This window comes from Fusarium falciforme, chromosome 10, assembly GCF_026873545.1.
Source record: "Fusarium falciforme chromosome 10, complete sequence".
NCBI classification, from domain to species: domain Eukaryota; kingdom Fungi; phylum Ascomycota; class Sordariomycetes; order Hypocreales; family Nectriaceae; genus Fusarium; species Fusarium falciforme.
Genome location: NC_070553.1, coordinates 161,994 through 189,598, shown reverse-complemented (window position 1 = coordinate 189,598; position 27,605 = coordinate 161,994). Strand labels below are relative to the sequence as shown.

At 38.7% G+C, this 27,605-nt stretch overlaps 5 protein-coding genes across 5 annotated transcripts; 3 read left to right on the top strand and 2 right to left on the bottom strand.

Moving 5' to 3' along the window:
• Window positions 1-1,581: 1,581 nt before the first annotated feature.
• NCS54_01200100 (HSCARG dehydrogenase) lies at window positions 1,582-2,693 on the top strand (the record flags this gene model as incomplete). Its single annotated transcript, XM_053157254.1, has 4 exons — window positions 1,582-1,722; window positions 1,781-1,945; window positions 1,984-2,199; window positions 2,271-2,693. 4 exons carry the CDS (start codon window positions 1,582-1,584, stop codon window positions 2,691-2,693), a joined length of 945 nt encoding a protein of 314 aa, XP_053013229.1.
• A 2,264-nt stretch (window positions 2,694-4,957) lies between these two features.
• Window positions 4,958-5,837, top strand: NCS54_01200000 (Hypothetical protein; the record flags this gene model as incomplete). The annotated part of the gene is made up of 3 exons (XM_053157253.1): window positions 4,958-4,994; window positions 5,047-5,578; window positions 5,633-5,837. The coding sequence occupies 3 exons, from the start codon at window positions 4,958-4,960 to the stop codon at window positions 5,835-5,837; spliced, it is 774 nt and encodes a 257-aa protein (XP_053013228.1).
• Window positions 5,838-8,743: 2,906 nt separating this feature from the next.
• On the top strand, window positions 8,744-9,925 carry NCS54_01199900 (Abhydrolase-3 domain-containing protein; the record flags this gene model as incomplete). Its single annotated transcript, XM_053157252.1, has 3 exons — window positions 8,744-8,793; window positions 8,833-8,881; window positions 8,930-9,925. 3 exons carry the CDS (start codon window positions 8,744-8,746, stop codon window positions 9,923-9,925), a joined length of 1,095 nt encoding a protein of 364 aa, XP_053013227.1.
• Window positions 9,926-11,811: 1,886 nt separating this feature from the next.
• On the bottom strand, window positions 11,812-13,090 carry NCS54_01199800 (Pectinesterase domain-containing protein; the record flags this gene model as incomplete). The annotated part of the gene is made up of 2 exons (XM_053157251.1): window positions 11,812-12,366; window positions 12,425-13,090. The coding sequence occupies 2 exons, from the start codon at window positions 13,088-13,090 to the stop codon at window positions 11,812-11,814; spliced, it is 1,221 nt and encodes a 406-aa protein (XP_053013226.1).
• Window positions 13,091-25,916: 12,826 nt separating this feature from the next.
• On the bottom strand, window positions 25,917-27,380 carry NCS54_01199700 (Hypothetical protein; the record flags this gene model as incomplete). Its single annotated transcript, XM_053157250.1, has 3 exons — window positions 25,917-26,694; window positions 26,772-27,264; window positions 27,338-27,380. The coding sequence occupies 3 exons, from the start codon at window positions 27,378-27,380 to the stop codon at window positions 25,917-25,919; spliced, it is 1,314 nt and encodes a 437-aa protein (XP_053013225.1).
• Window positions 27,381-27,605: the final 225 nt, after the last annotated feature.

Genomic DNA, 27,605 nt, shown 5'->3' with positions numbered 1-27,605 from the left:
GGTACCATAGCCTGGAATGGCACGGGGTAGTTGATCGGTGAAGATATAATCCTTGACTGTGGAGGGCTTGAGGATCGTCACGCCTGACTGAGGGTGGGTTCCCCAGTTGAGGAGCGTCAAGAGGAATGCCGAGTACCCCTTGAGTGTCGATGTGAGGAATCCATCGCCATCTGGACGTGCATCCGGACCGGGAGGAGCTGGAGGAGTAGTTACAATGGTGCCGTTTGTGGCACGGATGTGGGAATACATCTCGGTGGTAATGAGGCCAGAGTCTCGGATGCCGAGGGGCTTGAAGATATGCGCTTCGAAATAATCATTTAGTCGCTGACCGGAGATAGCTTCCACTACCAATCCAAGCCAGATGGTGCCCGAGCCTTAGAACCAACCAGTGCCTGGATCGGCAGCGAGGGGGACGAGGGGAGGAGTCTGAGGAACATATTGAGCCCACTCCTCCCACTGGCGGATTTTGGAATTGATGAAAACATGCGGCTGGCCGGATGTATGGGTCATGATTTGAAGGATGGTGGCATTGGTATTGGGGTTGCGGAGGATTGGTTCCTCGTCGTCGGTGAAGCCCTCTAGTACGTCGAGGTCCCCAAATACCGGGAGATAGTCCTCGACTAGGTCATCGACGCTGAGTCTGCCCTGCTCGACCAGCTGGAGGGCAGCGGCGACAGTGACTGCCTTGGTCAGGGAAGCGATGCTCATCTTCGTAGACGGCGTGATGGGAGCCGAGGACGGGTCATTCACGTCAATGGTGCCCCATTCATTCTGAAAGATGACGCTGCCGTCCCTGTTAAGCGCGATGACAGCAACCCCCGGTACCCGTTTCTCGCGGACGGCAGTCCCAAAAGCTTCGTTCAGCCGTACGGATATACCAGAGGTCTCATCAGTGGTGTTGTTCAAGGTGGCGCAGCCAGGACCATGTGCCGGATGAGCGAGAGCAAATATGAAGGCCCCGCTAAGAACAAGGCAAGATGTCCAGATCATGGCGGCAAGCTGATATGAACACCATTGGATGTGAAATAAAATGCAACTTGATATGAGTGGAACAAATTCACTTGGTTGAAACTTGGTAGCCTTGAACTAAAGAGCACCCTTTATAATATACTTCGGGGTAATGTTGGTGTAATCTCAGGGGTAGCGCAACTGGATCAAGGCTCTCCGGCCCTCGAAGACACAGATTGGTCATCGCTGGAGGCTGTCGTTAGGTCCACTGCAAGCTTATGCAATGGAATCGCACATGAAGAGACCATCGAAGCATAAAGGAGTGGGTGGTCAGGCCCTCTTCGAGAAACCACAACACCATCCAGGAGTAAACCCCCGCTCTCAACACCCTCTAAGCTTAGCAATCAAATCTGGTCGGCAGTTCTCTTGCATGGACGGACGCGTGGGCTGGAGACGGGATCTTTTTCCGCTGCATCACGGGCATGTGCGCCGGGGTAATTAAGAAGGCCGAAGGCCGAGAAGGGGGATTAGTTAATTTAAACCCCCACCACCTTCGACCCGGAAAACTATATGTCACTACCCTACAACTAAAAGGTTTTTTTATCAAAGTATCAGCCGGTCAGAAATTGCGATATGTCTCTTATCACGGTCTTTGGTGCCACTGGTGCCCAGGGCGGCTCCGTCGTCAGGCAGCTCCTGAAGGATCCCAAATGGAAAGTCCGAGGCATCACTCGTGATGTGAATTCGGAGAAGTCAAAGCAACTGGCTTCCCAGGTGAGCTTTTACCATCTTCTTCCTGCATGCCTGGCAGCTTCATTGCCCATTGTCACAGGTAGCTGATTCAACTCACTGCCAGGGTGTTGAGGTTATAGCTGCAGATCTCTTTAATGTGAAGAGTCTCGAGAGAGCCATTGAAGGCGCCGTCGGTATCTTCCTTGTGACCCTGTACTGGGAATTCATTGGGGAGCATGGCTTGGACGGAGCTGGAGAGCAAGAGGTGACTCAGTTCAAAACTTGGCTCTGGCGGCATCAAAGTCTCCAACTTGGGAACACCTCGTGCTCAGCACTCTGCCCCCCGCGAGCAAGAGCTCTGGTGGAAAGTTCAAGGTGCCGCACTCGGACTACAAGGAGAAGGGCGCAGAATGGATTAGAAAGAACACCCCTGAACTTTGGGCCAAGTCATCCGAGTACTGGGCCGGCTTCTACACATCGAACCTCTGGACCCTTCCTTTCACTAAACCCGTCAAACCGGTGAGCCAACCCGAATCAAGTTCCATCTTGGAGAAAAGGGGGGACTGTGCTGACTATGCGCTCCGTGGTAGCCACAATCTGGGGCCTATCTCTTTCTTCTTCCTTCAAAGCCTTCAGCGACGGTCTCCCTCGCGGGTGACTTGGACACAAACACTGGCATCGTTGTTGAGGCTCTTTTTAAAGCTGGTGCCAAAGCATTCGACCGAATTGCCATGGGCACCACCGACCTGAGGCCCATAAGTGATCTTGCTGTTGTGTATGAAAAGGTCACAAGGAAACCCACCCGTTATGTTGAGGTCTCGGACGAAACTTTTGCTGCTCTCTATGGAATCTACGGCAGGGAGTTGGCGGCCCAGATGCGCTGGAGCGAGTCTGTGACTGACTGGGAAAACCTGGACCCCGGAAGGGTTATCAGCCATCAGGAGTTGGGAGTGGAAGGCAAGCTGGTTAAATTTGAGGAGGCACTTATCGCGGCTAGGGATAGACTGGAGTGATCCCACAAGTTTGGATTGCAATCAGAGTACCTAAGAAAGCTACACTTGACTGGCAGCCAACAGACTCTGATGTTAATCCTGGTCCCTGCTTCTCACCAGATGTCACTTTTCAATAAATCTATGTAACCTAATAACACACACTCATGACTCATGTTAATACCATCCGTACATGCCAGGCAAGAGGGTGAACCAAGGAATACCACCTTTAAACCCCCTGGCAACAATGTGGTAGGTAGAGAACGGGTGGCATCAGAGTTAGATCCGTGCCATCTTCCTAAGCCCGAAGAATGCCTAAGGGTAGCGGCTTGGCTTCGTCAATGTGGACGTCTTCAGTTCGCAAAACTCGGAGCCGTCTCTCTTTCCTGGTCCATGATTTCAAGTTGTTCGGATTTGTCACCACCCACGCGCATCGCCTTTGGTAAACTCGCTTGTCCGAAACGCGAGATTGATTGATCTGAGTGGCGGAGCCTTGCCGCCGATGCCCCGAGGGTCATTTACCCTAACCCTAACCCCTCCGTATACCTCGGGATATCCTCAAACAGTCTGGCTCCTATCTTCCCATTCATAGCCGCATTGTAATCCTCTTCGGACGAAAAGACAAGGTTGTCCTCACTTGGAAGGGGCTCTCTTCTCTAAGTTTAGCCACCTCCCAATCGATAAGCACTAGACCAAGGAGCTTCTCGGTCAACTCAATGTGGGTCTTGGTGTAGTACTCGAAGTCGAACTTTGCCTCCTAAGGATATAGGACCTGAAGCCTTGAGAGTGAGCTTGTGTGTGGGACAAGGCATGCTGCAAAGCTCACGATCCATATAACACCCATGGTTCATGAACGTCGTTAATTAGCTGAAGACTTCGATTCTTGCGGGGTTGGGTGGTTAGTGTAATGGGCTACTGTTCAGGTTAATCTAAGTCCAACCACACTCCAGTAGTGGAAAATTTGAAATATATACTTTGATTGACTCGTCCGAACTCACTTGTCCCACACGAAGTAGCTAAGACCTAAGATGCATTCGGGACGGCTTAGTTTGAGCAGCCTTAACGGGGTCGGCCTCTTATGTGGTCAAGATGTTTACCAAGTTAGTTCATTCAACCTACGTTCGGACGGAAGCTGCTCTTCATTCCTTATTCTCTGCGAAACTCCTTCCCTAAAATGACTGTCCACTGCACACGTCATGAGCTGCCTTCTTCCACCTGGTTCGTGTCCGCTAACACAGTCCTCGTTCCATCATGATCTTGGTTCTCTCCTTCTATGTTTCCCGTTTCGGAAGATCAGCTTTGACGAGTGGCTGAGCCACCCAGAAATCAGGATGATAAGCCCCGGATTCATCAAGTCACACCTGTCATTACTCCGACGTGACCAGCCGGCTATTTATTCCATCAGGCTCGCTTTCGAATAGCCTCGGTTTGCTTCATCATGACTGGGGGTCTGTCCGAGTAATTCTTGATGTCTTCGAGAAGTTTGGCCCCGTTGGTGCTCTGCATCAAAGCCTCCTGCTCCTTCGCACTCGTAAAGACTAACGTCGCCAGCACCTGGAATGGCGCTGCCTGGTCATCCCCAAATTTCACGGCCTCCTAGTCTGACAGGACGTGCCCAAAAAGCTCTTCAGCTAAAGGCAAGTGTTTCTTCGTGTAGTACTCGAAATCGAATGTGCATTCGCGAGGATATAAAATCTGTCATCTTGAGCTGCTGTCCTGGAAGGAAGAAATGGCACAGTGACCAACCTTCCATATGACTGTCATGCTGTTTGCCTGATTGGAGTTTTTTGCGTAAATTGACTTGCCAGAAGATGATGAGTGCCCCTCCCTCCCTTCGGTTTTAAGGTACCGCCAAGCAATCTTAATCGCCATGGACTTTACATATCTTCTCCCTGACCGACAAAGGATGGCGCATAACTTGTCCGCTAACTTTGGCGCATCACACCCCACAGAAACAAATGGCGCGGGGTGGAATCGCTTCTATTCACCCGGGCGTGTGAGTAATGACTCAAGTCAAGTCAGTTTGACCTCTCGAAGGCTGTTGCTGTAGTGGCTGGTACAACTGAAAGCGGATGGTCAACGGCTATCATGAGAGTCCGCTCAACTCGCGGCATATTCTCGTCCCGAGAGTCCGCATGTAAAGCTCGTTCCTCGTCTATATATAATGTGAGAACTTAGTACTGCTCAGCCTTTAAGATTATCATTATTTTTTAACTCAAGGATTGCACAATATCTTGGCCTCAATCTGTCACTGCAACCCCAGCCTTCCTGCCTAAACCATCATCGCCATGGCATCTTTCTCGAACAATGTGATAGCCATCACGGGTAAGCGGAGTACCGTATCCCGTATCATCATGTCTTGCTGATAGAGACGCAGGAGCTGCATCTGGGATGGGTTTCGAAATTGCGAAGATACTCATAGTCAAGGGGGCGGCACTGTCTCTCGCTGATGTACAGGAGACTGCTTTGGAGTCCGCAGCAGTGGAACTCAGAAAACTCGGCGGACCCGACGCTGTTGTACTGACCACACAGGTCAACATCACAGCCCGCTCCGATGTTGATGCTTGGATTCAAACCACAGTTTCTAAGCTAGGCGGTCTCCACCGTGCTGTTAATCTCGAGGGCGTCATTGACGATAACATGGGTGCTATGAACCTGGATGCCCAGGACGATTCGGGGTATGACTTTGTCATGGATGTGAACGTCCGTGGTGTCTGGAACTGTATGCGAGCCCAGCTGCGCCATGTGCAGCCAGGTGCTTCCATTGTCAATGCATCCAGCGCAGCGGGTCTGATCGGGTTCGCTGGCGGCGCTGCTTACACTGCAAGCAAGCATGCCGTTAGTGGCCTCACTCGAAGCACCGCTAAGGAATTCGGCCTGAAGAACATCAGGGTGAACGCGGTTGCACTGTGAGTATTATGTGTTCTCATTCGATACCCGTCCTGTTACTACACTTCTATCAGAGGGTATGTTATCACCCCAATGACAGACAAAGCAGTCGTTGTAATGGGCCTCGGTCCGCGTGAAATGGGACCCGTCAAGGCCAGCGCGCTTGGTCGGCCCGGTCAGCCTCAAGAAGTTGCCAAGTTGGTTGTGTTCCTGCTCAGCGACGAAGCTTCTTATCTGACAGGCACCGTCATCCCAGTTGACGGGGGCCTCATCTGCTAGCTTAGATAATGCCAAGAGCACTTTGCAGTTTACTGGAGTGTATCGCGGTCCGCCGCCTGAGTTGTGAGGCTGGGGTACACATTGAACACAACATCATGATCGAAATCGGTTTCAAATCCGTGTTATGCATCGAGTAGCTACTACGTAAACCAAAGTGACCCGCAAACTTGTTGTCATGTCGTTTTGTACCTTGAAATGAAGCAGCTGCTTCTCCGAGGTTGAACAATATCGCGAAGATAGTGAGGCTCTCATGGACGAAGCTTTGTTTTCTTGCCCGACCCTAGAGTCAACCCCGTGGAACCCCGTGCCCCAGAGAGTGTGTATAAAATATGATCACGAGATTGTTCCCACTTTTATCCATTAACTATCCACAAGGAGACTGACTCGGCGTGGCTGACTCAACCACTAAGGCGTGCCTCCGCATGATTGACTAAGTAATGTTGACTCAATCTCCACCACTGGCTTCGCCTGCGTTGGGTATCCCTATGGACTACCTAAATCAGGCTTGATTGACAAAGGTTGGCTGACTCAGTTAAGAAAAACTCGGGGTATTAGATGCGGGGCTGAAAGTGGCCAATAAACCGTTGGAGGCTAAGGACGATCACGAGTTAAAATGACTCGGCTAACATCTCGACCTAGAGTCGGTGGAAAATGAACAGTCAACGCGATTCAAAGGCCGGATGCCGCCCGAGCTTAGGGTTAGACAACTCTCCAATAAAACAGTACAGCAGATGGAGTTGTCACCGTGCCGAAGTCCACCTCCACTGCGGATATTTCCTGAAGAACAAAGGATCTAGTTTCCACCTCGCCAAGTCCGAGAGTTCACCAATCAGTCGCTGAAAGCCCCATGTCGGCGAGTCCTGCGTGTTTTCCATGTTGATGGCGAAGTGTTCGCCTATGTCGAGCAAAACTCCAAATGCGGCGTCCGGGTCAACAAATGATAATTTGATGATCTCCTCTCGAAGGTCCGGCCTGCATAGCGAAACCAGGGTCAGTGGCTAGTCAAATGTGGAATGTATTCCGAAGAAGTGCGAAAAATAAAAAGGACCAGCATGTATGCCTCATACCACACCACTTGGTCCATTACGCCCAGGTGCTCGACCTCTCGTTGCAACCTTGTCGGACGCATCCATGATGGTAACTCTTCATAGGCCGTCTGATCGAGAGTCACTTGCCACTAACCCGCAGGAGCCGACGGAAGCCTAAGATTAGCCTCTGCTCCTTAGAAATTTGGGGGGAGGGGGGTTGGGCGTTCACAGATATGAGTGGAAACGCCTGGCCTCAGAGGTGCCGACTCACCCGGAAGAATAGGTAGAGGATCCAGTACGACGCGAAAAACTCGAACGGTTTATTTTTCTGTTTCAACGGATCCTTGTATAGTTTCAGCTGGCGGGAGAGCGGATTCGGCGAATCATCCAAGAGGAAGTCCGCAATAGTCGGTGGCCCAATGTCGCAAACATGAGCTCGCGCCGCGTTAAGTATCTGATGCAGATGATAATCACACGGTGGCGGCGGCTCGATAACTTTCGAAGTGCTCCAGTGGGTGGGCATACTAGCTTGGAGTGACAGAATCCAATGGGGGGGAGAGTCCCAGAAAGGGGCCCACTGCTGGCCGCCTCCCGAGTCCAGAAGATCAAACGGTATCCCGTCTGGAGCGAGGGACTCTGCTTGCCTCTGTTCGGATACGAGTGTGAACATGGAGGGAGGGGGGTTGACCTCACATGTGGGTTGCTGCGACGGGAGCGAAGTGATGCGCTCTGGGAGAGAGTACGCGCCGGCATCAGCAGCCGCCTGTCCTGGCGGCACGGGGGAGGTAGGGCATGGTGGTGCAGCGCAGGCTACATTGAGTGCGAATGCTCGTTGCTGTGTTTGAGGGTCGTCGGTGGACCCCGTCATAACTTCGTCTTCTGCTGGCGATTGATGTGTTGATGTGGCGAAGGTCAACAGCAGTTCAGACCGGGCAGAGCGGGATCCGAGCACTTGGTCTGCCTCTGGACATTCAGTGTCCGAAGTGGCCACCTCTTTCTCCGATTGACAGACTTGTTTGCTCAAATCGACAAGGGGCTTTGGACCGGTGCCCGCCAAAACGGACCCCCGGGTCCTCCTTCGGCCAAGAATCTCGGCCAGGTCGTCTAGAAGGGCATTGGTCCGGTCCAGCTGGATGGATGCGGCGGGTCAGCAGCGCTCCGAAGGGGATCTTCATGTGTCCTGTGGCTGCCAGTGCGGATGATGCGAGGGCAACTGGGAATGGGGCGCCTACCTCCTGACGCAGTTGAGCGTTCTCTTCTACGAGTTGAGTTATCTGGCCACTGCTACCCTCCTTCAATAGGAGTAGCTGAGCCTCCAGTTCGGCAATGTAGTTCCTCTGCCGCTGCCGATGTCGTTGTTGTGCCACGCGGTCTGTGTGCCTCTTCTTATCAGCGCGCGAACGCTCATTCTGCGGTGCGGGACCCGCATCTTCCGATCCTGCTCGATCCATGATATTGAATCCTACTCGCATGCGTGGTCGGCGTTCTGACAGGTGCTGATGTATGAGGTGGTTGAACCTTGGAAATCGGAGACGGGGTTCTGCAGGTTGCCGGAAGATGGGGAAATCGCATGGGGCGAGTGGAGTTAGGGCAGCTATCTCCGAGTGGGCATCGTTCGCTCGCTTGATGTCATGGGGTACGGTCCAGGGGTGGCTGATGGCATCCTTAGCAGATTGACTCGAGACTAAAGGGAGCTCTGTCTGATCTTCTCCCTAGGTTTCGGCTTCTTATTGTAATCAACTGCCGTAAACTAGGGAAGTATAAAACTTCCTTTTCTCGTCATTGTGCATCCCCTAAATAATCGCCTTCCTCATACCACCACAGTCAAGTTCACTATAATCGCCCATCAACTAAAGTTTTCTCATCTTTGCTCTCATGATGTCTCTGTATGAATCAAAGGAAGCCATTTTGGAGCTTGGAAAGACGCAGTGAGTACCTTCGAGCATACATTGTCGGGAACATCTAAGGACATACACTAAATGGATTATGATGCTTTCAAGTCCCGAGTTTGCTGAGGTAAGAGACATGCACACCTCTCGTCTACGATTATTCACTTTAAACTAGTTTCTTGCGCAAGCTGGCGATGTCCTAAACCCCCCGATGTCTGCCATGGCAGCGGCTTTCAAGCAGAACCCACCTCCTAAGCCACCATCCACAGAGGTCGAGTACACAAAGGAGATCCCTATGCGAGACGGATACTCGAGCGAGCTTCGCATCCATCATCCAAGCAAGTCATCAACCGATACTCGGGCCATGTTCGTCTTGATACATGGCGGCGGCTTCTGCCTAGGGAACAACTTTATCCACAGCTACCAATCGCGGGCCATCGCGTCGCTCCATGATGTCACCGTCGTCAATCTTTCGTATCGTCTCGCCCCGGAACACAAATTCCCTGCCGGTCCTAATGACGTCTGGGACTCTATGAAATGGCTGAGCCAAGAGGGCAATGCAAAGGAGCTCGGGTGTGACCTCTCGCTTGGGTTTTACATTGGCGGTGTATCTGCTGGTGGAAACCTGTCCGCGGTCACGGCACAGCGATGGGTGTCAGAGAAGTGTATGCCCAAGCTCACAGGGGTCTGGGCGTGCATTCCTTACCTCTTAGAGGAAGAGATCGTACCCATTCAGTACAAGGGCTTCTATCTCGCCAGGAAACAGAATGCCGACGCCATGGTCATCAACAAGGACGCGATGGACTTTGTGCTAGACGCGTACAATCCGGATATATCGTCGCCGGCTTTCTCTCCCTTTCGAGCCGAGCATCCGCACACCGGAATGCCACCCGTCTACATTCAGGTTGCAGGCCAGGACCCGCTCAGGGACGATGGACTCATTTATGAGAAAGCCCTGCGTGCTCACGGGGTGTCGACGAGACTGGAAGTGTACCCCGGTCTTCCTCATGCATTTGACGGTATGTTTCGGGAGCTGAAGGTTTCGCGGAAGAGCATGTTCGACACTTTGATGGGGATTGGCTGGCTCACAAAGAAGAATATTGATCGTAAACTGTGTGAGAAGCTGGTTGAAGAGTCATATGTGGCCAAGCCCTCCGTGCGGCCGATTTGAGACGGAGAATGGTTCGGTGTATATAGTATCCGTGGGTTGTCAAGAGATAGAAGAACGGAGAGTCATGTGGTTGTATATTTCATTGAGTATTGATAGTGTAACGGGTCAGACGGTGAGTGCGAAAAAAAGGTAAAAGCGCCACTGTGATACACACCACTTCGCGGAGCGTGCGGAAGGCCACAAGGGCCAGAGTACCAAATGTCACGAGCCCGAATTCTCTGATGGTCCTGATTGGGTGTGTGTATGTTCTTGGTTTCGCCATGTCCCCGCTGTGAGTTCCTCGACATCCCTTATGCTGGAGTAGCTAGAAGGATATTGCTGTAACAAGTACACGCCCAATTATCCAAAATACACACCGTGACAATCACAACAAGAAGGTAAAGGAACTTGTTAGAGGTAAAACCTTAGTTATCATCCCTGCACCATGTAGGTTTTATAATTGTGAGACAAATTTCATCGAAACTAAACGTGGATGTAGTACTCAGTTCCTGGGAAGAACAGCTCCGCAGCTGTGTTATGTCAAGAATAGGCAATAAATCAACGCGTGCAACACGATCTAATATAGCTGCAGTCATGTTTTCCCAAACAGTCTACCATGTTGTCGGCATCATGACAAATCCCGCGTACGAGGCTCTTCCGAGCTCAATGACGTACTCATAGTCTTGACTACATATCATACAGTGATGGCAGAATTGAAGAACGGCAAAGGGATATATCGCTCCATTCTCTTTAAAGCGAGATGGAGGAGGATCATCCTGGACGAAGGTGCGTTTATAAAATTATGTGAGAATGTCTGATAAAGTTCTAAGGAGGAAATAGCGCACTATTTTCGCAACAGCAACTCCCAAATAGCTCGTGCTATATGCTCCCTCGACTCTGTTTCGAGGTGGGCTGTTACAGGAACGCCCATGTAGAACAAGCTCGGAGACCTGGCCACTCTGTTGAATTTCCTCAAGGTTCATCCGTATTCGGAGAAGAGACACTTCTATACTGATTTATCCAACCTATGGAAATCTGGCCATATTGACAAAGCCGTCAAACGCTTGAAAAGACTTTCCGGTTGCCTCCTCCTCCGTCGCCCAAAAGGAATAATGCAAGTCCTGTCAAAGCAAGACCTCCAGTATGCTGTGGAACTCACAAAGACTGAGAGACAACTGAATGAGAACGCCAGATCACAAGTAATCGCTCACATTGATGAAGCGATTCTCCCGCACAATAAATTGACCGGATCAGATTTCTTTATTAATTCCCTGCCGAGGATTGAGGCGATGGGCATGGTACGGAATCTTGGGCTATACTACCCTTCCCGGCACCAGATTTTAACCTATTGCGGACAGCTTGAGGATGATTGACAAGCTGAAGCCCGGCGAGCTTTCAACTTGAGACGCGAGGTGGGCCCAATTCAATGTCAAGTATGCTGTTCTAGTCTTGATACGATGGAGAATCTTGTTGGTGAAAGGACACAATCTCGGGTATCGTTGTTTTTCTCATTGTCTGGCTTTCTTGTGTTCCACTTGTTCATGGAGGAATGCTAGCAGAACAGGCTTTTGAGATCATCAAGCCCTGTGCTACGTTCCCTCCATATCGATTGACGCCATCAACTCAGAGGAGTTTTCCTCTATCTTACCAGGAGGCCTTTGAAATGGGCTCCCTTTCAAGGTGGTCATGTTATTGGAAGACTTGCGAAAATTATCTGCTGATAAGGGTAGAGATTCAGACATTTTAAGGACATGCGTTAGCCGCCGACTTGGTAATATTAGATAATCAAAGTACAGAAACTAACTGCCATGAAGTTGCAAAGTGGTTCTCAAATGGTATCACTAATTGTAGGTGGGATTTGAGCTTAATTCTTACTGATCCTGGAACAGCCCCTAACTTCCACAGCATCACAAGCTCTTTCGATCGATCCAATGCACATTACCAAACTTGCCATCCGGAGTTTGAAAGATATCTACGGGCAAACGGTATGGGGCGACTTCGGTGTCTGTTAGCACAAGAGTAACATTACTTTCCGCCTCGGCCTTCTCGTCGTAGCCAGGGCCATAGTTCTTCCAGCTAGCCATGAAGGTATAGGTATCGAAATGCGGTGTATCCTTGCCCCAGATGATGTAGCCAGCGGGATTGATGCTGGTGTCAAAGTACGACTTCATAAAAATGGAACGATGTTGTGAGTTCCAAGGCCTACCGAGGGCGCACTTGCCCACGACATCCTTTGCTACAGTAGAGTTTGCCGCAATGACTTGGGCGTCATTGATATAGACACCGTACTTGTTGGTGAAGGTCGTATTTGTGCCCTTCCAAGCTGTGATTCCACCACCGCAGCTGCGGAGTGAGAGCGTTGAACGGTCAATGTAGGCCGTTCCGAACCCATAGAGGAAGTCTGTTTGTCCTGCAATGACGCTGTCATAGAAGAAGGCATTTCCAAGCTTTCCAACATAAACCTGTTTCACACATCGGATCAGTCAAATGCACTGCTCGTGAGTATGAACAAGTACTCACAGTATCTTGGTAGCTATAGAAGCCGCAAGAGTAAAAGCCGGCATTGGCTCTACTCACACCCAACGCATGCGCTGGTCCATATGAGTAAGGAATGTACTCGTTTCGGAAATCAATATTGTAAGCGCGGAAATCGGTGCATCCAAAGGGAGTGTCAACTGGAACTGGGAAGCCAGTGGGACCCGAACCAGTGAGAGTGGCATTGAGGTTAGGACCGATCGTCAAGACGCCAGTGTAGACGTTATCAGGAAACGAAGCGTTGTGATTGGCTGAGTTCCACCAAATCTGAACGTCATTCTGTGCCGTAGTGTTGACATCAATGTCCGCGTATAATTCGTGCTTCCATGGTTTATTGGACATTCCAATCAAGTGTAGAGGAGCCCTTCGCGTCACATTCAGCTGCTCTGTGTAGTTACCCGGAGCAATAAGAATGTATCCAGGAGTAGTGGTGTTGCCGAATGAGTCGATAGCGTCCTGGACGGAATTGAAATGAGCTCGAGCATCATCCCTGGCAACATATAGAGTACCCGGAGGGCAGCCTTCAGTGGGACGGTGCGTCTGTCTCTGACATTTCTTGTATGTGTCAACAGGGCCCTTGGAGTGGTGTGTAGCCACAGTATGGAAGAGTGCCTGTGCGACGAGCAAAGCCTTGAAGATGGGTGTCATCATAAAACATAAATGCTGGTAAAAAGAAAGAAGAGCTCATCCAGGTTTTGACATGACATGATACATGGGGAGGTACTTTTGACTGTATTTGTATTCCATGCAAGCCACTGGTAACAGTTCATGGCATACGCTTTGAACAAGGCCTGGGTAGAAAAAAAGACGTAGAAAGTTGGATAATGGGTCGCATGACTCGGTTAATCCACAAATCACGATTGAAGAACATAACGCCATTAGGTTTTATCTCCTACAAGGTTCGGATATGCGATGCCGAGAGGTCAAGGTTCTAGCTAAATTGGCCCCGGTCTGGGTACTGTTTTTCCACCAAGGAGAAGCTATGCTTCTTGTAGGTTTCGATATTTGGGGGATCGACATAGCTTAGCACTTGGGTATTAACTAGGTTCCCCGCCATATCAAAAACTGGGGGAGATTTATTGTGAGGTCAAGCTTGGCTAGTCTCCAGTTAGTATTGTTCTTGAGGGACTTTGGGGGCCGCTCATATGGGGGTCGCTCATATGGGGGCGGGATCCGGATATGGGCCATGCGGATATTGCAATTTCCCTGATCTCCAATTTACCAAACCCCAGAGTGACGTCATTAAGCCTCAAGACAAGGTGCAGCTCGCTGCCTCTCAGACACATACAAGCTTTGTTAAGCCAAACACCAAAGACAACACCTAATCAAGGGATTAGTTTACTAAGCATTTATTTAGGATTGGGATTTTAAAACAGCTATTTAATATATAAGTCTTTTAAGCCTAGTTTAAGATAATACCTTAGTACTTATAAAAATTATTAGTAAAGTTATTAATAGTTTTTTTATAAAAGAATTTTTTTCTATTAATAAACTATAAGGTAAGTAATACTTTATTTCATAGTAATTAATTATATAATAAGGTTAAAGCTTATAGCTTTATTATAGTAATTTATAAAAAAAGAAATTACTTTTCTTTAGAGAATAAGAGTTATAAGACTTATTATATAATATCTAGGCTAGTATATAATAATTATCCCCCCTTGAATACCTATTAGCTATAATAAGTAAGATATATAAGCCTAATAAGCTTAAACTCTTTAAAAGACTTAATATTTTTAATATATTAATATTAATATTTTAGTTTTTATTTATTAATATTAAGTAGTATTAGCTCTTATATAAATATCTTTAAAGGCCTTAATAGAATTAATAATTAAAATAACTCTTTTATTTTTTTAAATTAAAACCTTAGTTATTTTTTTTTTTATTTTTATTTTATATATTTAAATAATATTTATACCTTTATAGTTTTAAACCTATTATTTTAGTTTTTATTAAATTATTTTTCTTAAGTTTATAATTTTTTTTAAACTTAAATATATATTTAATTAAAATATTATATTATTAAATTAGCCTTTTTATATAACATATATATATAGCGAACATAATAGTTAACTAAGCGTAATAAAAATCCCTTAACCTATATTATCTCTATTTAATTAATTAATTCTTAATAACTTATTATATCTTAATTAAATAATAAAGCTAGATTACTTCTTATACTTTAGGCCCTTAAGAATAACTAAAGATTAAGCCTCTAATGCGCCGCAGAGATATATAATATTAATTAGATAAGGCTATAGCGCCGATAGTAAGGCATCTAATCTTAATGCGATACCTTTAATAAATCGCGTTGCCTATCTAATCTAAAGGAATAGATTCTTATTTACTTTATTCTTAACCTAGATTCGCGAGGATTCCCCCCCTAGCTTTATAGTATTAAAGAAATAACTAATTAATTACTTATTGACCGCGATATACTACTAATTAATATATATTAGGCTTTAAACTTTATTAAGTAATACCTAGAGCTTAAGATATATTTTTTTTATAAATATAACTACTAGAGAGCTAAGTATAAAGATCTAATTATTATCTATAACTAATTTAAGCTTATAATAAATATAATCATAAAGTATAATATCTAATTAAATAATATTTATAATTTTAATAAGATAGGCTTTCTTATAGGTATAATTATAAGTAAAATAGTTATTATAAGCTTAAAAAAGCATTTAAAGCTAAAATTAATATAGCCTAGAAATTAAAAATAGATTATAGTTATTTAAGTAATTAATATAAAAGGCTAGATAATCTAGTTATTTATTATTAGTGCGGGCTAATATTACCTTGCTAATTAGTACTAAGAAAATAACCTTCTAGGCGATTAAGTAATTATAATAACCTAAAATAGCTAGACTAATAATAAGACTAGCCTTAAGTAATTAAAGTATTTTAATTAGTATATAATTAATTAATTAATTAGTTTTTATTATCTCTTAATCCTTAATAGCTATAAAAGTTATTAATTAATTAAATTTAAGAAATATTATAAGGAAAAAAAAATTATCTAGCTTTATATATTATTTTATTTTTCTTATTTATTTTAGCCTCTTAATATTAAGTACTTTAAGCTACTAAAAAAGGCTTATGGTTAAGAAATAGAGTATTTAATTAAATACTTTATAACTTATATTTTAAAGACTAAATTCTTTCTAGCCTTTTATACTATATATAAGGCTATTATAATAGAAAGAAATATTAAGGGGGCTTTTAAAGGAGCTAGCCTTATTTCCCTTGACCTAGAAACTATAGTCTTAAAGCTTAATATATAGCTATAGACTTTAATGCCTACTAAGGAGGGATCTAAGCCCTTGACCTCTTAGGTCTTAAGGACCCTAAGGACTATACTTAAGGCCAGATCTTAATCTAAATACCTTAAAAGATAAATCAGAAGGCATTAAAGCAGCTCCCTAGAGTTAATCCTTAAAGCCCTAAGGTCTCTTAAGAAGGGGATAAAGGCAATTATATATCGGGTTGCCTTATTAGCTACTAAGAATAAAGACCTTTAGGAGGTAAATAAAATACTTAGTTAGCGCTAGAGGGCAAAAAGAACCTAGCTATAGAAAAAAGGGGTTATAATAGTAGAGAAAAGAAGGTAGGTAATTAATTAAATAGATATTAATATATAGGTAGTGGCTAAATTATTGAGATATAGTAGTTAAGGAAGGTTAATGCGACCGGGGGTTTAGTATTATAATATCTATAGCTAGCCTAGCTATAATATAAGGACTTATTAAGTAGTAATTAAGATATCTAGGGAAGAGTATAGTAAGTAGTTTTAATTAATTAATTAGTTTATTATGTTTTTATTGCTATATTAATATAAAAGGTTAAGATTTTTATTATGCTTGGTTAATTATTATATTTACTATATATATATGTTATTATATTTTATTATTATAATAATTATTAAATTTCTAAGAAATATATTAATTTTATTAAGTTTATATAAATAATAAAAATGTTAATAGTATCTTAAGTAAATTACAAGTTTCTTAGTAATTTAATTAAAATACTTATTATATTTATATATTATTTTTATTACTATTATAATATCTTAAAATTTATTTAATATTAAATTAATAATCCTTTTATTAAACTTTTATTTAAAACCTTATCTTACTTATTAACAAACTTATAAGTTATATAGCTACCCTAGTCATAGACCTATATTGCGGCTACCTTTTATTAGCTGTGCCTAATCATCCCGCTAACAGGTAGCAGGCTCAATGCAAGGCGCCTTTTATGCCGATGATATGCCAGATAGTATAGTCTATTGAGGCTACTTGCAGTAAGTATCGTTGCCTCATATAATTAGATTGTAAATAAAGACCCCTAGCTCAACACGTCCTGTGCTCCCTTAGGAGACTTCTAGGGCCTCACAGCCCCCCGGACGAAAAATACACATACATACATACGTTGTGTTCTAACTAGGTTCCACGACGGGAATCCTCACACGGGAGGGAAGGTCCTTCCTTGCCTGGAGGTACGAGGGGGTTCAAAGAAACTGACAATTCCCCTATTCAGAGAAAAGTTATCACTTTACTACCTCACGGTTCAGACGTCCTCAAACAATACACCATGATTTTGTGCGCAACGAGAAAGTTACTGCAACCTGGCTCTGAATTCTCGGTCTCAAATAAAGGAGGATTGTAGTGGTGTCAAATACAAAATTTCCCAACATCTTGCCCAAGTAACATTGACAATACAAGAGCACCCACCCTGTCCTAGCCTCTCTTGTCCATCACTGATCAGCCTCGGAGATCCTACAGGTCCCACATCGCTATTAGCATTCTAGCAGACGGGTAGAATCACGCAAACACATGGCGCGAAGAGAAACTAACCGCGTGCGTACGGTCCCTCAAGTCTTGCAGCAGCATCGCTTCGCCAGCCAGCCGCAGTCGGTTTTGGCCATGTGGGAGAACTTGTAGGGCTTGCAGTAGTCTTCACACTTGCCACTCCAGGCTCTGCCGCAGCTGCTTCGGTTCCAGCACGTCGCCCGGCCTTCGATGTCCCTCGGCTCAACATTGTCGACGGCTTCGGAGGGAGCAGCCATGACGCTACCCAAGACACCAGCAAGGAAGAAGAGGCTGATCTTCATATTGAATGGAAAATAATAGGGTGGAGGAAGTTGAATGGAGACTTGAGAGTTGGTTATACTGGATATCTTTGTAGGAGCTGTTAATGTCATCGCTACTACTGGCGGTGGCCATAGATATCTTCCACGGACATGGCAATCACATGCTCAACTTGGACGTTTGGCATCCGAGCGTCTAGGTTCTATATGCCCGTCTTACTCTTGATGTCGTCGTTCCCCATCGTGACCGTTACATCGGCTTTGGAACATCGGTGTGCATTCGGCAGGTCGCTGGGCATGCCCGAATTAGAAGGTCAGAGTTATACGAGCTTCCTGAACTAATTCGCCGCTGCATCGTATCATTAGTCTTCTTCAGAAGAGTACCCACATATACCCGCTTCGTTGTGAGGTCTGCAACGGAACCTATGGGGCTGACCTGTCAGCCCAGGTAGATGCGCAGGTCGATCAGAAAGGAATGGGTGGGTTAATGCAGGAAGATTAATTGCTCTCGGTGAGGCCAATTTCGTATCCACAAACCCACCTATCACGCGAATACTGGCGCCCTCGGGCAGCCAATGAGGATAGGACCTAGGAAGGGCTGAATGAAGGCCTGTCTGGGATATCTGAAGAGTGTTATCATTCGCAATAACAGCACGCGACAGCAGAAAATTTCTTTCTTATTTCAGTCATATTTCCCCTTTTTCCTGCTTCACATAAGGTACTTACAAACTGTATGCCATGGACCAAAGCTCTAAAATCACATAAAAGACCAATTTTAAGCCTAAATAAGACGCAATAAACCTAATAACTATATCGACCTAATAAATTAACAAAACCTAATAGGTCCTAGTACCCCGACTTTATACAAGTTTTATTTCTTATATAATTAATATATAATAATAAACTCTTAAGGCTTATGCTTATAATATTAAATAAAGGTTTTATAATATTAAGAGATTTTTTACTTTTTAATATAAATTATATATGTTTTTATTTAATTTAAAGCTATTATAACCCTATATTTAATTAGAATAATACTTATAAAATAATTAATTAATATTATACCTTAAAAATTAAAATTATAAAAAAGCTATTACTTTATGAAAAAGATAGTCTTTTAAAGCTATTATAATATTATAATTTAGTAAAAAAAATTAATATATTATTTATAGCTAAAACTTAAAATATAATTTTCTTTAAATAACTTTTAAAAAAAGAATTTTATATATTTTTTTATAAATTAAATATTAGATAAAATAATAATATATATATATAGCTTATATAATAAATAAGTATATATAATAAAAAGGCCTTAACTTATATTATCTTTATTTAATTAATTAATTCTTAACTACCTAATATATTATAGTCTAATAATAAGGCTAGAATCTTTCTTACCCTCTAGGCCGTTTAAAATAACCTAAAATTAAACCTTTAATATACTATAGCGATATATAATATTAGTTATATAAAGCTATAGCGCTAGCAATAAGGCATTTAATCCTAAATTAATTAAATCCCTAAATTATATAAGCTCTTAGACCTATAGGAAAAGATTTTTATTTATTTTATTCTTAATCTAGATTTATAAGAATTTTCCCCTTAATTATACAATATTAAAGATATAATTAATTAATATATATTAAGCTTTAAATTTTATTAAGTAATACTTAGAATTTAATATATATTTTATTTATAAATATAATTATTAAAAAACTAAATACAAAGATTTAATTATTATTTATAATAAATTAAAGCTTATAATAAATATACTTGAAAAATATAATATTTAATTAAATAATATTTATAACTTTAATAAGATTAGCTTTTTTATAAATATAATTATAAATAAAATAATTATTATAAGCTTAAAAAGATATTTAAAGTAAAAATTAATATAACTTAAAAACTAAAAATAAATAATAATTATTTAAGTAATTAATATAAAAAGCTAAGTAATTTAATTACTTATTATTAATATAAAATAATATTATTTTATTAATTAATATTAAAAAAATAATCTCTTAAGTAATTAAATTATTATAATAACTTAAAATAATTAAATTACTAATAAATTTAATTTTAAATAACTTAAGTATTTTAATTAATATATAATTAATTACTCAATTAATTTTTATTATTATTTAAGTCTTAATAATTATAAAAATTATTAATTTATTAAATTTAAGAAATATTATTAATATAAAGTTATTAAATTTTATATATTATTTTATTTATTTTAATTTTTTAATATTAAGTATTTTAATATATTAAAATAAACTTAAAATTAAAAAATAAAATATTTAATTAAATATTTTATAATTTATATTTTATAATTTATATTTTAAAAACTTAGTTTTTATAGCTTTTTATATTATATATAAGGCTATTATAATAAAAAGAAATACTAATAGAGATTTTAAAAAAGCTAATTTTATTTTTTTAAATATAAAAACTATAATTTTAAAGCTTAATATATAATTTTAAATTTTAATATTTATTAGAAGAAAAACTAAGCTTTTAACCTCTTAGGTCTTAAGGACCCTAAGAATTATATTTAAGGCTAATTCTTAATTTAAATACCTTAAAAAATAAATTAAAAGATATTAAAAGAACTTCTTAAAATTAATTGTTAAAGCCTTAAGGTCTTTAAAAAAAAATAAAAATAAATATATATTAAAATCTTTTATAAATTATTTAAAATAAAGACCTTTAAGAAATAAATAAAATATTTAATTAATATTAAAAAAATAAAAAAAACTTCATAATAAAAAATAAAAATTATAATAATAAAAAAAAAGTAAATAATTAATTAAATAAATATTAAGATATAAATAATAATTAAATTATTAAAGAATAATAATTAAAAGAGGTTAATATAACTAAGGATTTAATATTATAATATTTATAATAAATCTATTTATAATATAAAAATTTATTAAGTAATAATTAAAATATTTAAAGAAAAATATAATAAATAATTTTAATTAATTAAATAATTTATATTATTTTTATTATACATTTAATCTTAAAGGTTAAAATTTGTATTATATATATTTATTTATTATATAAGCTATATATATATATTAAAGGTAATTAATTAATTAATAATAATAAAAGTTATTTTTTTTTAAAAAAAGCTTAAAGCTTTTTTAGTTTTAAATTAACCTTAAAAAAAATAAGTCTAATTTAAAATTAAAAGCCTTTAATTTCTTTTTTATATATAAGATATTACTTAATAGCCTAAAATAGCTTAATACTTATTTCTCCTAACTTAATAATTATTATTAAAATTACTATTAAAATTACTATTATTTATATATTTATTTAAACTAAGATATATATATTATATATTTAATTAAATAAATCTAATTATTTAAACCTATAGATTTTTATTTAGTATTAAGTATAGTATTAAGCCTTAGCGCTAATCCTTTTAAGGTTTATTAACTCTAATATTAATTCTAAGAATCAATCCCTCTAAAACCTATAATATTAATAACTCTTATTTTCTAATATTATACTTATAGTTATATAGCAAGATACTAGCTAGCTATAAGACTTTCTTAATCCTTTTATTTAGTAATATAAAAGGTCTTCATAGTTATTATAAGTATTATAACTTATATCTTATATAAAATATTATTTTTTAAGTCCTTAAAAAACTTAATATCTTTATTAATAAGATATTTCTCTTTTTATAGCTTTTTTTTAAGAGCCTTTAATAAAAAAAGCTTTTTTTTAATACAATTAAATCTTTTATTAATATTATAATTAAGTAAAAAGAGATTAAATTTAAAAAAATATTATAAGTTTAATTAAGATTAAATTACTAAGCTATATATTAATTTTAATACTTTTAAAGCCTTTATTTAATATTATTACTTATAGCTTATAATATGTATTTTTTATACTCTTATAAAGCTTATAAACCTTTTTAATAAGATTATTTTAATTATATTAAAAGATATATTAATAGGTATTTAGTATATTACTTTAATTATTTAATTAAAGGTCTTTATAGAAAGCTATTATAGTCTTCTTAGTATACTATTAATTAATTAGCTAGTTATAAGTTAATTAATTAACTAATTATAATTATTTATTATAATTAGACCTCTTATAAGAATACTAAAAAAGATTTTAATCTTTTTAAGTAATTAATAATTATAAATATAATTAGAAAGTTAATATTAGAGGGGAGAGTTATTATATAAAAAGGTTTAATTTTAATCTCTTTAGCTAGTTAAGATATAAGCTATTTATTATATATAGAGCTAGTTTTAGCATATTCATAAAGCTATTAATAACTATATAAATAAACTATATTAATTTAAGCCTTTATAAAGACCTTAGGCTTTAGGTATAAAGCTTTTACTATTAAAATTATTAAGATATTAATTATAATACCTTAATTCTTGTTTTAAGTAGTATAAAATTATAAACTACTAATACTACTTAAAGTTTAACTATTAAGTATTTAAGAATATAAAGGCTTTTATTAATTAAGGGTATTTATTTTCTTAAATATTTTAAGCTTATTTCTTAAATTATTTAATTATAATAATAAGCTCCTTTATATTAGGTTTTTAGAAATTATTAAGAAAGCTTATATTTAAGATTTAATTAATAAAGGCAATATTTATATTTCTTAATATTAAGAATAGCCTTTTTATTTTACTTTTAAAAAATATTATAAACTTATAAATTAAAAATTAAATTATAGTTTTTTTAAGTAATATATTTTAATATTTATTGATAAGAATATAATAATCTAAAGTATATATCTTATATTATTTTAGAAATATAAAAACCTTTATTTTCTTATATAATAAATATATATTTTTATAGTAATAGGATATTATTAACAATTAAATTACTAAGAAGTTAAATTATTACCCTTAGGAATATAAGGCTATTTTAAATAACTTCCTATATTTTATTTACTAGGTAGTTAATAATATTAGTATATTATAATTATATTATAATTAATTACCTAAAATAACTATAAATTATATTCCTAACTTACTTTTTTATTATCTTAAGAAAAAATAAGCTTTAAATATTAAAAATACCTTAATTTTATTTAAATATTTTAATAAAAATATAAAAGAGTTATATAAGCTAAAAACTCTAGCTAATAAGATTAATTATAATAAGTAAAATAAGAGATAAGTTATCCTAATTATATGTATCTTTGCTAAGAAGTCTTTTTAATTAAAGCTTAGAATTATCTTTTATAATATTATAAATTTTAACAATAAGATTTTTATACATAAAAGCTATTTTTATATATTAAATATAATTATTATATATAATACAGTAATATATAATAATTAAGACTTATATTATATTTAATTTAGGGATAAATAAATAAATATATAATTAAAAATATAAAACTCTTTTCTTATAATAAATATTATTATATTTTATATGACTAATAAAGTTATAAATTAATTATAATAATAAAATATAATAAAACGATTTATCTTACTAAGCTCTATAGGTTAGCTTTAATTACTTAATATATCTATTAATAAGTAATTAAAAAACTTATGATAAGAAAAAAACCCTATTTATATAATAAATAAAGAGGCCTAAGGATAAATAATTTATTAAAAATAAAAAAAATAATAATATAAATTATCTTATAAGCTATCTAATAATTTACTTAATGCCCTAAGATAATTACCAAGTTATGTATAACTTATAATATTTATATAAGACTTAATAAAAGCTAAAATTACCTTATATATATTAAACCTATTAATAAGATTAATTTTATAAATTAAAAGACTATAAAAGAGATTATTACCTAAGAAGAAATAGTTATAAATACCCTTATAGATTTTAAAGAGCTTATATTTATTAAAAATACATATAATACCTTAGAAAATCTTTATAGTACTCTTATATAATTAAAGAAATAATAGCTAGAAATAATAACTAAGGGGTTTAGATATGTAAGAAATAAATATAAAAATAATATTATAAAATAACTAATAAAAATATATTAATATTATTATTACTAAGGCCCTAAGTATAATAAAAAAAAAAAGCTAAAATTATATAATATAAGTATATTTATTAACCTTATAAAAATATATCTTTCCTTAGCCTAAGATATTATTAATTACTTAGGGAAAATAAGTGCTAAGCTATTTTAGGCTACTAGGTAATTTCTTATATATAGAAAAGGAGTTAGAGGCCTTTAACCTCTAATTATTATTATTCCCTTTTAAGGCTAATTTAAAAATAGAAAACTTTTAGGCTTTCTTTCTAGGAATAACTTTTATTATTGTTACTTAATTAATTACCCTTATTATTTTATATAATATTTAGTTTATAAGGAAGTATATAAAATTCCTTTTTTAAAAGTTACTTTAAAAAATTATATTTTAAATTTTAGCTATAAATAGTATATTATATTTCTCTAATAAATTAATAACTTAATTATATTATACCTTAACCTAATTATAATAATAGCCCTTTTTTACTAAGGAAATCTATATATTTTAACTAAGTATAAAAAGCTACATATACTTAAGGTAATAAATCTATTTAACCTTAAGAGGTTTAATATATTTAAAGTTATAAAAAATATTTACTTAGCCTTAATTAGCTTTTACTAATAATACTCTTATTTCTATATATATAAATAATATTAATAAAGCTATATATTAATAATAGTCTTAATTCAGGCATATTACCAGCTATAATATAAAGAAATAACTAAAATTTAAATAAAAAAAGAAAAAATAAGCTAATACTATATTTTAATTCTTATACTAATTATATAAGAAATAAAACTTGTATACAGTGAGGATACTAAGACCCACCAGGTTTTATCAATATATCAAGTCAATACGGTACGCTCAAATCGCTCAAAAAACACATCTTTGTTAAAATGGACCCACCCGCATGTCGGACCGACGGTTGATCCGGCTCACAGTGGAGCTGTAGACGGCAGTGCAGCCATAATGCAATCCCCCATCTGAGGCGATGAAGACACTCTTCCTCAAAGCCGTTGCTCACCCACGCCCTCCCGGCCTCGTCGGCCTGCGGTTCCTCTTCCCCTTCTATTTGTATGTGAAGTCGATCTTCTTGTGGACAACGTGGGAGACTGCAACGGGTCGGGTAGTCCTCTTTGGATCCCAATGTCTGACTCAGAGAGGATTCGTCTTGCGTGTAATGCGGTTGAAAGGTTGAAGTTGCCCTTAGTGATTAGCGCTGACGTGGCTGCTTGCGGGCACGTGACGCGGAATATTAATCATCCGGGGCTGTTATGGCAGATAATCAAAAGAACACTCTAAGAACATGATCAAAGCAGCGGATGCGGTGAGTAATTAGACCATAATTAATCTGTTTGATGTAAGTGAATAACTATCTAAAACCTAGTATATACAAACCCCAAACTCAAGTTTACGGGATCGAAAGAGCTTTATCTCCCCAATGCGTGCAGTGTTGCAATAAGTATATTGTGTTTGTCGCATAACATCCATATGACCAGATATAATAATCCGATTTCATATCTAGCCTATCGCATAATCCTAATGATATAAACTTAAATAGCTATGCCTAAATATATGGTTGTTTAGTTTCTTTTATTCTTTATATAATTCTTATTAATTGATAGTATAACTAATACTCCCTGCAGAACTAATAGTCTGACATACTAGTATAGTAAATATCTCTTGAGTTATATTTAGCCTCCTAGCTATACTAAGCCCTATATCCCCCTATTTAGTAGGAGGTATATAAGCGGAATATAATAATAGGTTATTAATAAATCCCGCCTTTATTACCCTATTAATTATTTTAAACTAATTAATAGCTTTTTAATTAATACCTATAGAGATATTAGTAAAAACGCTTAATATATATAATAATAATAGCTTTATTAATTAAGATAAGAGCTATTAAGTATTAGACATACGCGGTTATGTAATAATAAGAATAAATAGTTAGAAAATAGAGAAGGAGTAGGAATAATTAATTTAGGTTAATAATTATATCTATAACTAGTCTATAAATATATTATCCCCTTATCCTTTATTTTCCCTCCTTATCTTTATATCTAAAGCGGCGAGGCTAAGATATTAGATCTGCTAATCTTATAATAGGCTTATAACGCTGTTTAAATAAATTATGTATCACCGTGAGATATCTTCCCTTGAGGTGGCTGCCTATGTAATACTATCATGCACGCCACCTCTCCAACAGAAAGATGTATCTTTCATGCTTGCATTTCAATAAGCTTGACATCCCTGTAGTGACCGCTATGGAGGCTTTCCATAGTTGGAGGGATAATAAAGAGGGTGGCAACGAGGCAAAGGGAAAGCTGCGTACGCATCTTCCCACGCCCACAAAGAAAATTTATTCCGAAAGGCGCTCTTGTTGAGCTTTGAACCAAATAATCGAAGCCGGCTCATCGCAAACAGGGTTAAACCATAAATATCTCTCCCATCGGGGATGAATGACTTCCCATGACGTGTCTCGTGCAACCTTTTCAATGAGTTTGATATATGAGACTTGAAGCTTTGTGAACCTTGCGGCGATTCCGCCTATAACCATGGCCCAAGTTAAAAAATCAAAGGCACGGGGGTCTTCTATAGGGTCTTTTCGCTGTATAGCTTGGATCAAGCATAAAACTCTGGTCGAGTGGCGTAACTTGGTTCCTGTATGTGGGGGAGTTGGAAGAAGGACCATGTCGTGGTAGAGAAGGGTGCAAAGTCGGCATATCTCATGAAGGACAGTACTAGTATCAATATCCGGCTGCTGGTCTAGGTCGCTTCGAGACATGGCCAACGGGATGTAGGGAGGCAGAGACAGAATGGCATGTGATGCCCAATCGCAGTTATTAGCCAACACATCAAGGGAATCCGGTGCTCCAGGTCCGCGGCGGCAATAATGGTCAAGGGCCACAGTTACTTCTGCCATGACTTCGAGGAGCTTGACCATCTTGGGTTCCAGATAGGGAGCCGTGGGCGAAGATGCATCAGGGCTTGTCCGGAAACACTCGCCTAAGGTCTTGAGCTTTTGATGAGCTTCCAAATCCGGGGCCCATAGACCTTCTTGAACCATCGGCTTCAGCTGGCGCGAACATGGGTACCTAGGTGGAGTGTCTAGTCGCGCATTGTAAAGCATATCGAGGCTAGCAAAATGGAGGTTAGCAGACAGCATTCCGCCGAGATGGGATGTCCGATGTACCGTGGGAATTCATGGACTTACATGGGCAAAACAAAGCCAAAGGCATGCTGGTCGATATTCGATATTCCACCTTTCTGGTCGACGATGTAATAAATGGCGTTCATATGCTCCTTGCCAGGTTGCAACCGGCCGTAGATATGCATGTGGCGGTATGTAGCAAAGGGCGACAACGGGTGCGGCTCCGGTTCGTCTGAAAAATTGATGCTACCATGGATAGCAAGGACAAAGATGGCGAGAAGATCGCTATTCGTGAACTCTCTCGGAGAACCGGATTGGTGCTGCTCGATAAGAGATCGAACAGCTCTAATAGCCTGGATCTTCCACTTTAGTCCCATCGTGAGGATGCGATTTTGTATACTCGCAGTCGGGCAAAAAATGGTGTAATGTGTGGCAGACCCCATGAGCCCGGCATAAAATGCCGCAGGGGACTCAAGAGTACGCCATAACCACGATTGCGCGAAGTTACGCCTTCCGCTCTCAAATTCTCCAAATTGAGGCCAAGTCGTGGTGAACGCTTGAAGAATCTCGTTAGGGTGGCTGGTTTCAATGCATGAATGACAAATTGCTGCGAATCAGACATGACTCACCGTAATAGAGCATCAGATGCTCGTCTCGTCCCATCCCAGACATTGCGAAAGAGTGGAATGGGTCCCAACCGGCAGGCCTGAGTGGACAGGATGACATGCGCCGACTCGCTGGATCAGTTACCCCACGATCTCTGTCAGCGATGGCTGATACTTGGCGCTCTTCGCCATAGGTATCGTTGGGTTTGGTGGAGGGACCAGAGCCATCACCATGACGCATTGTCTCTGGGGTGTAAGATACGAACTTGAAGCCTCTTGGCCGCGCGGACCT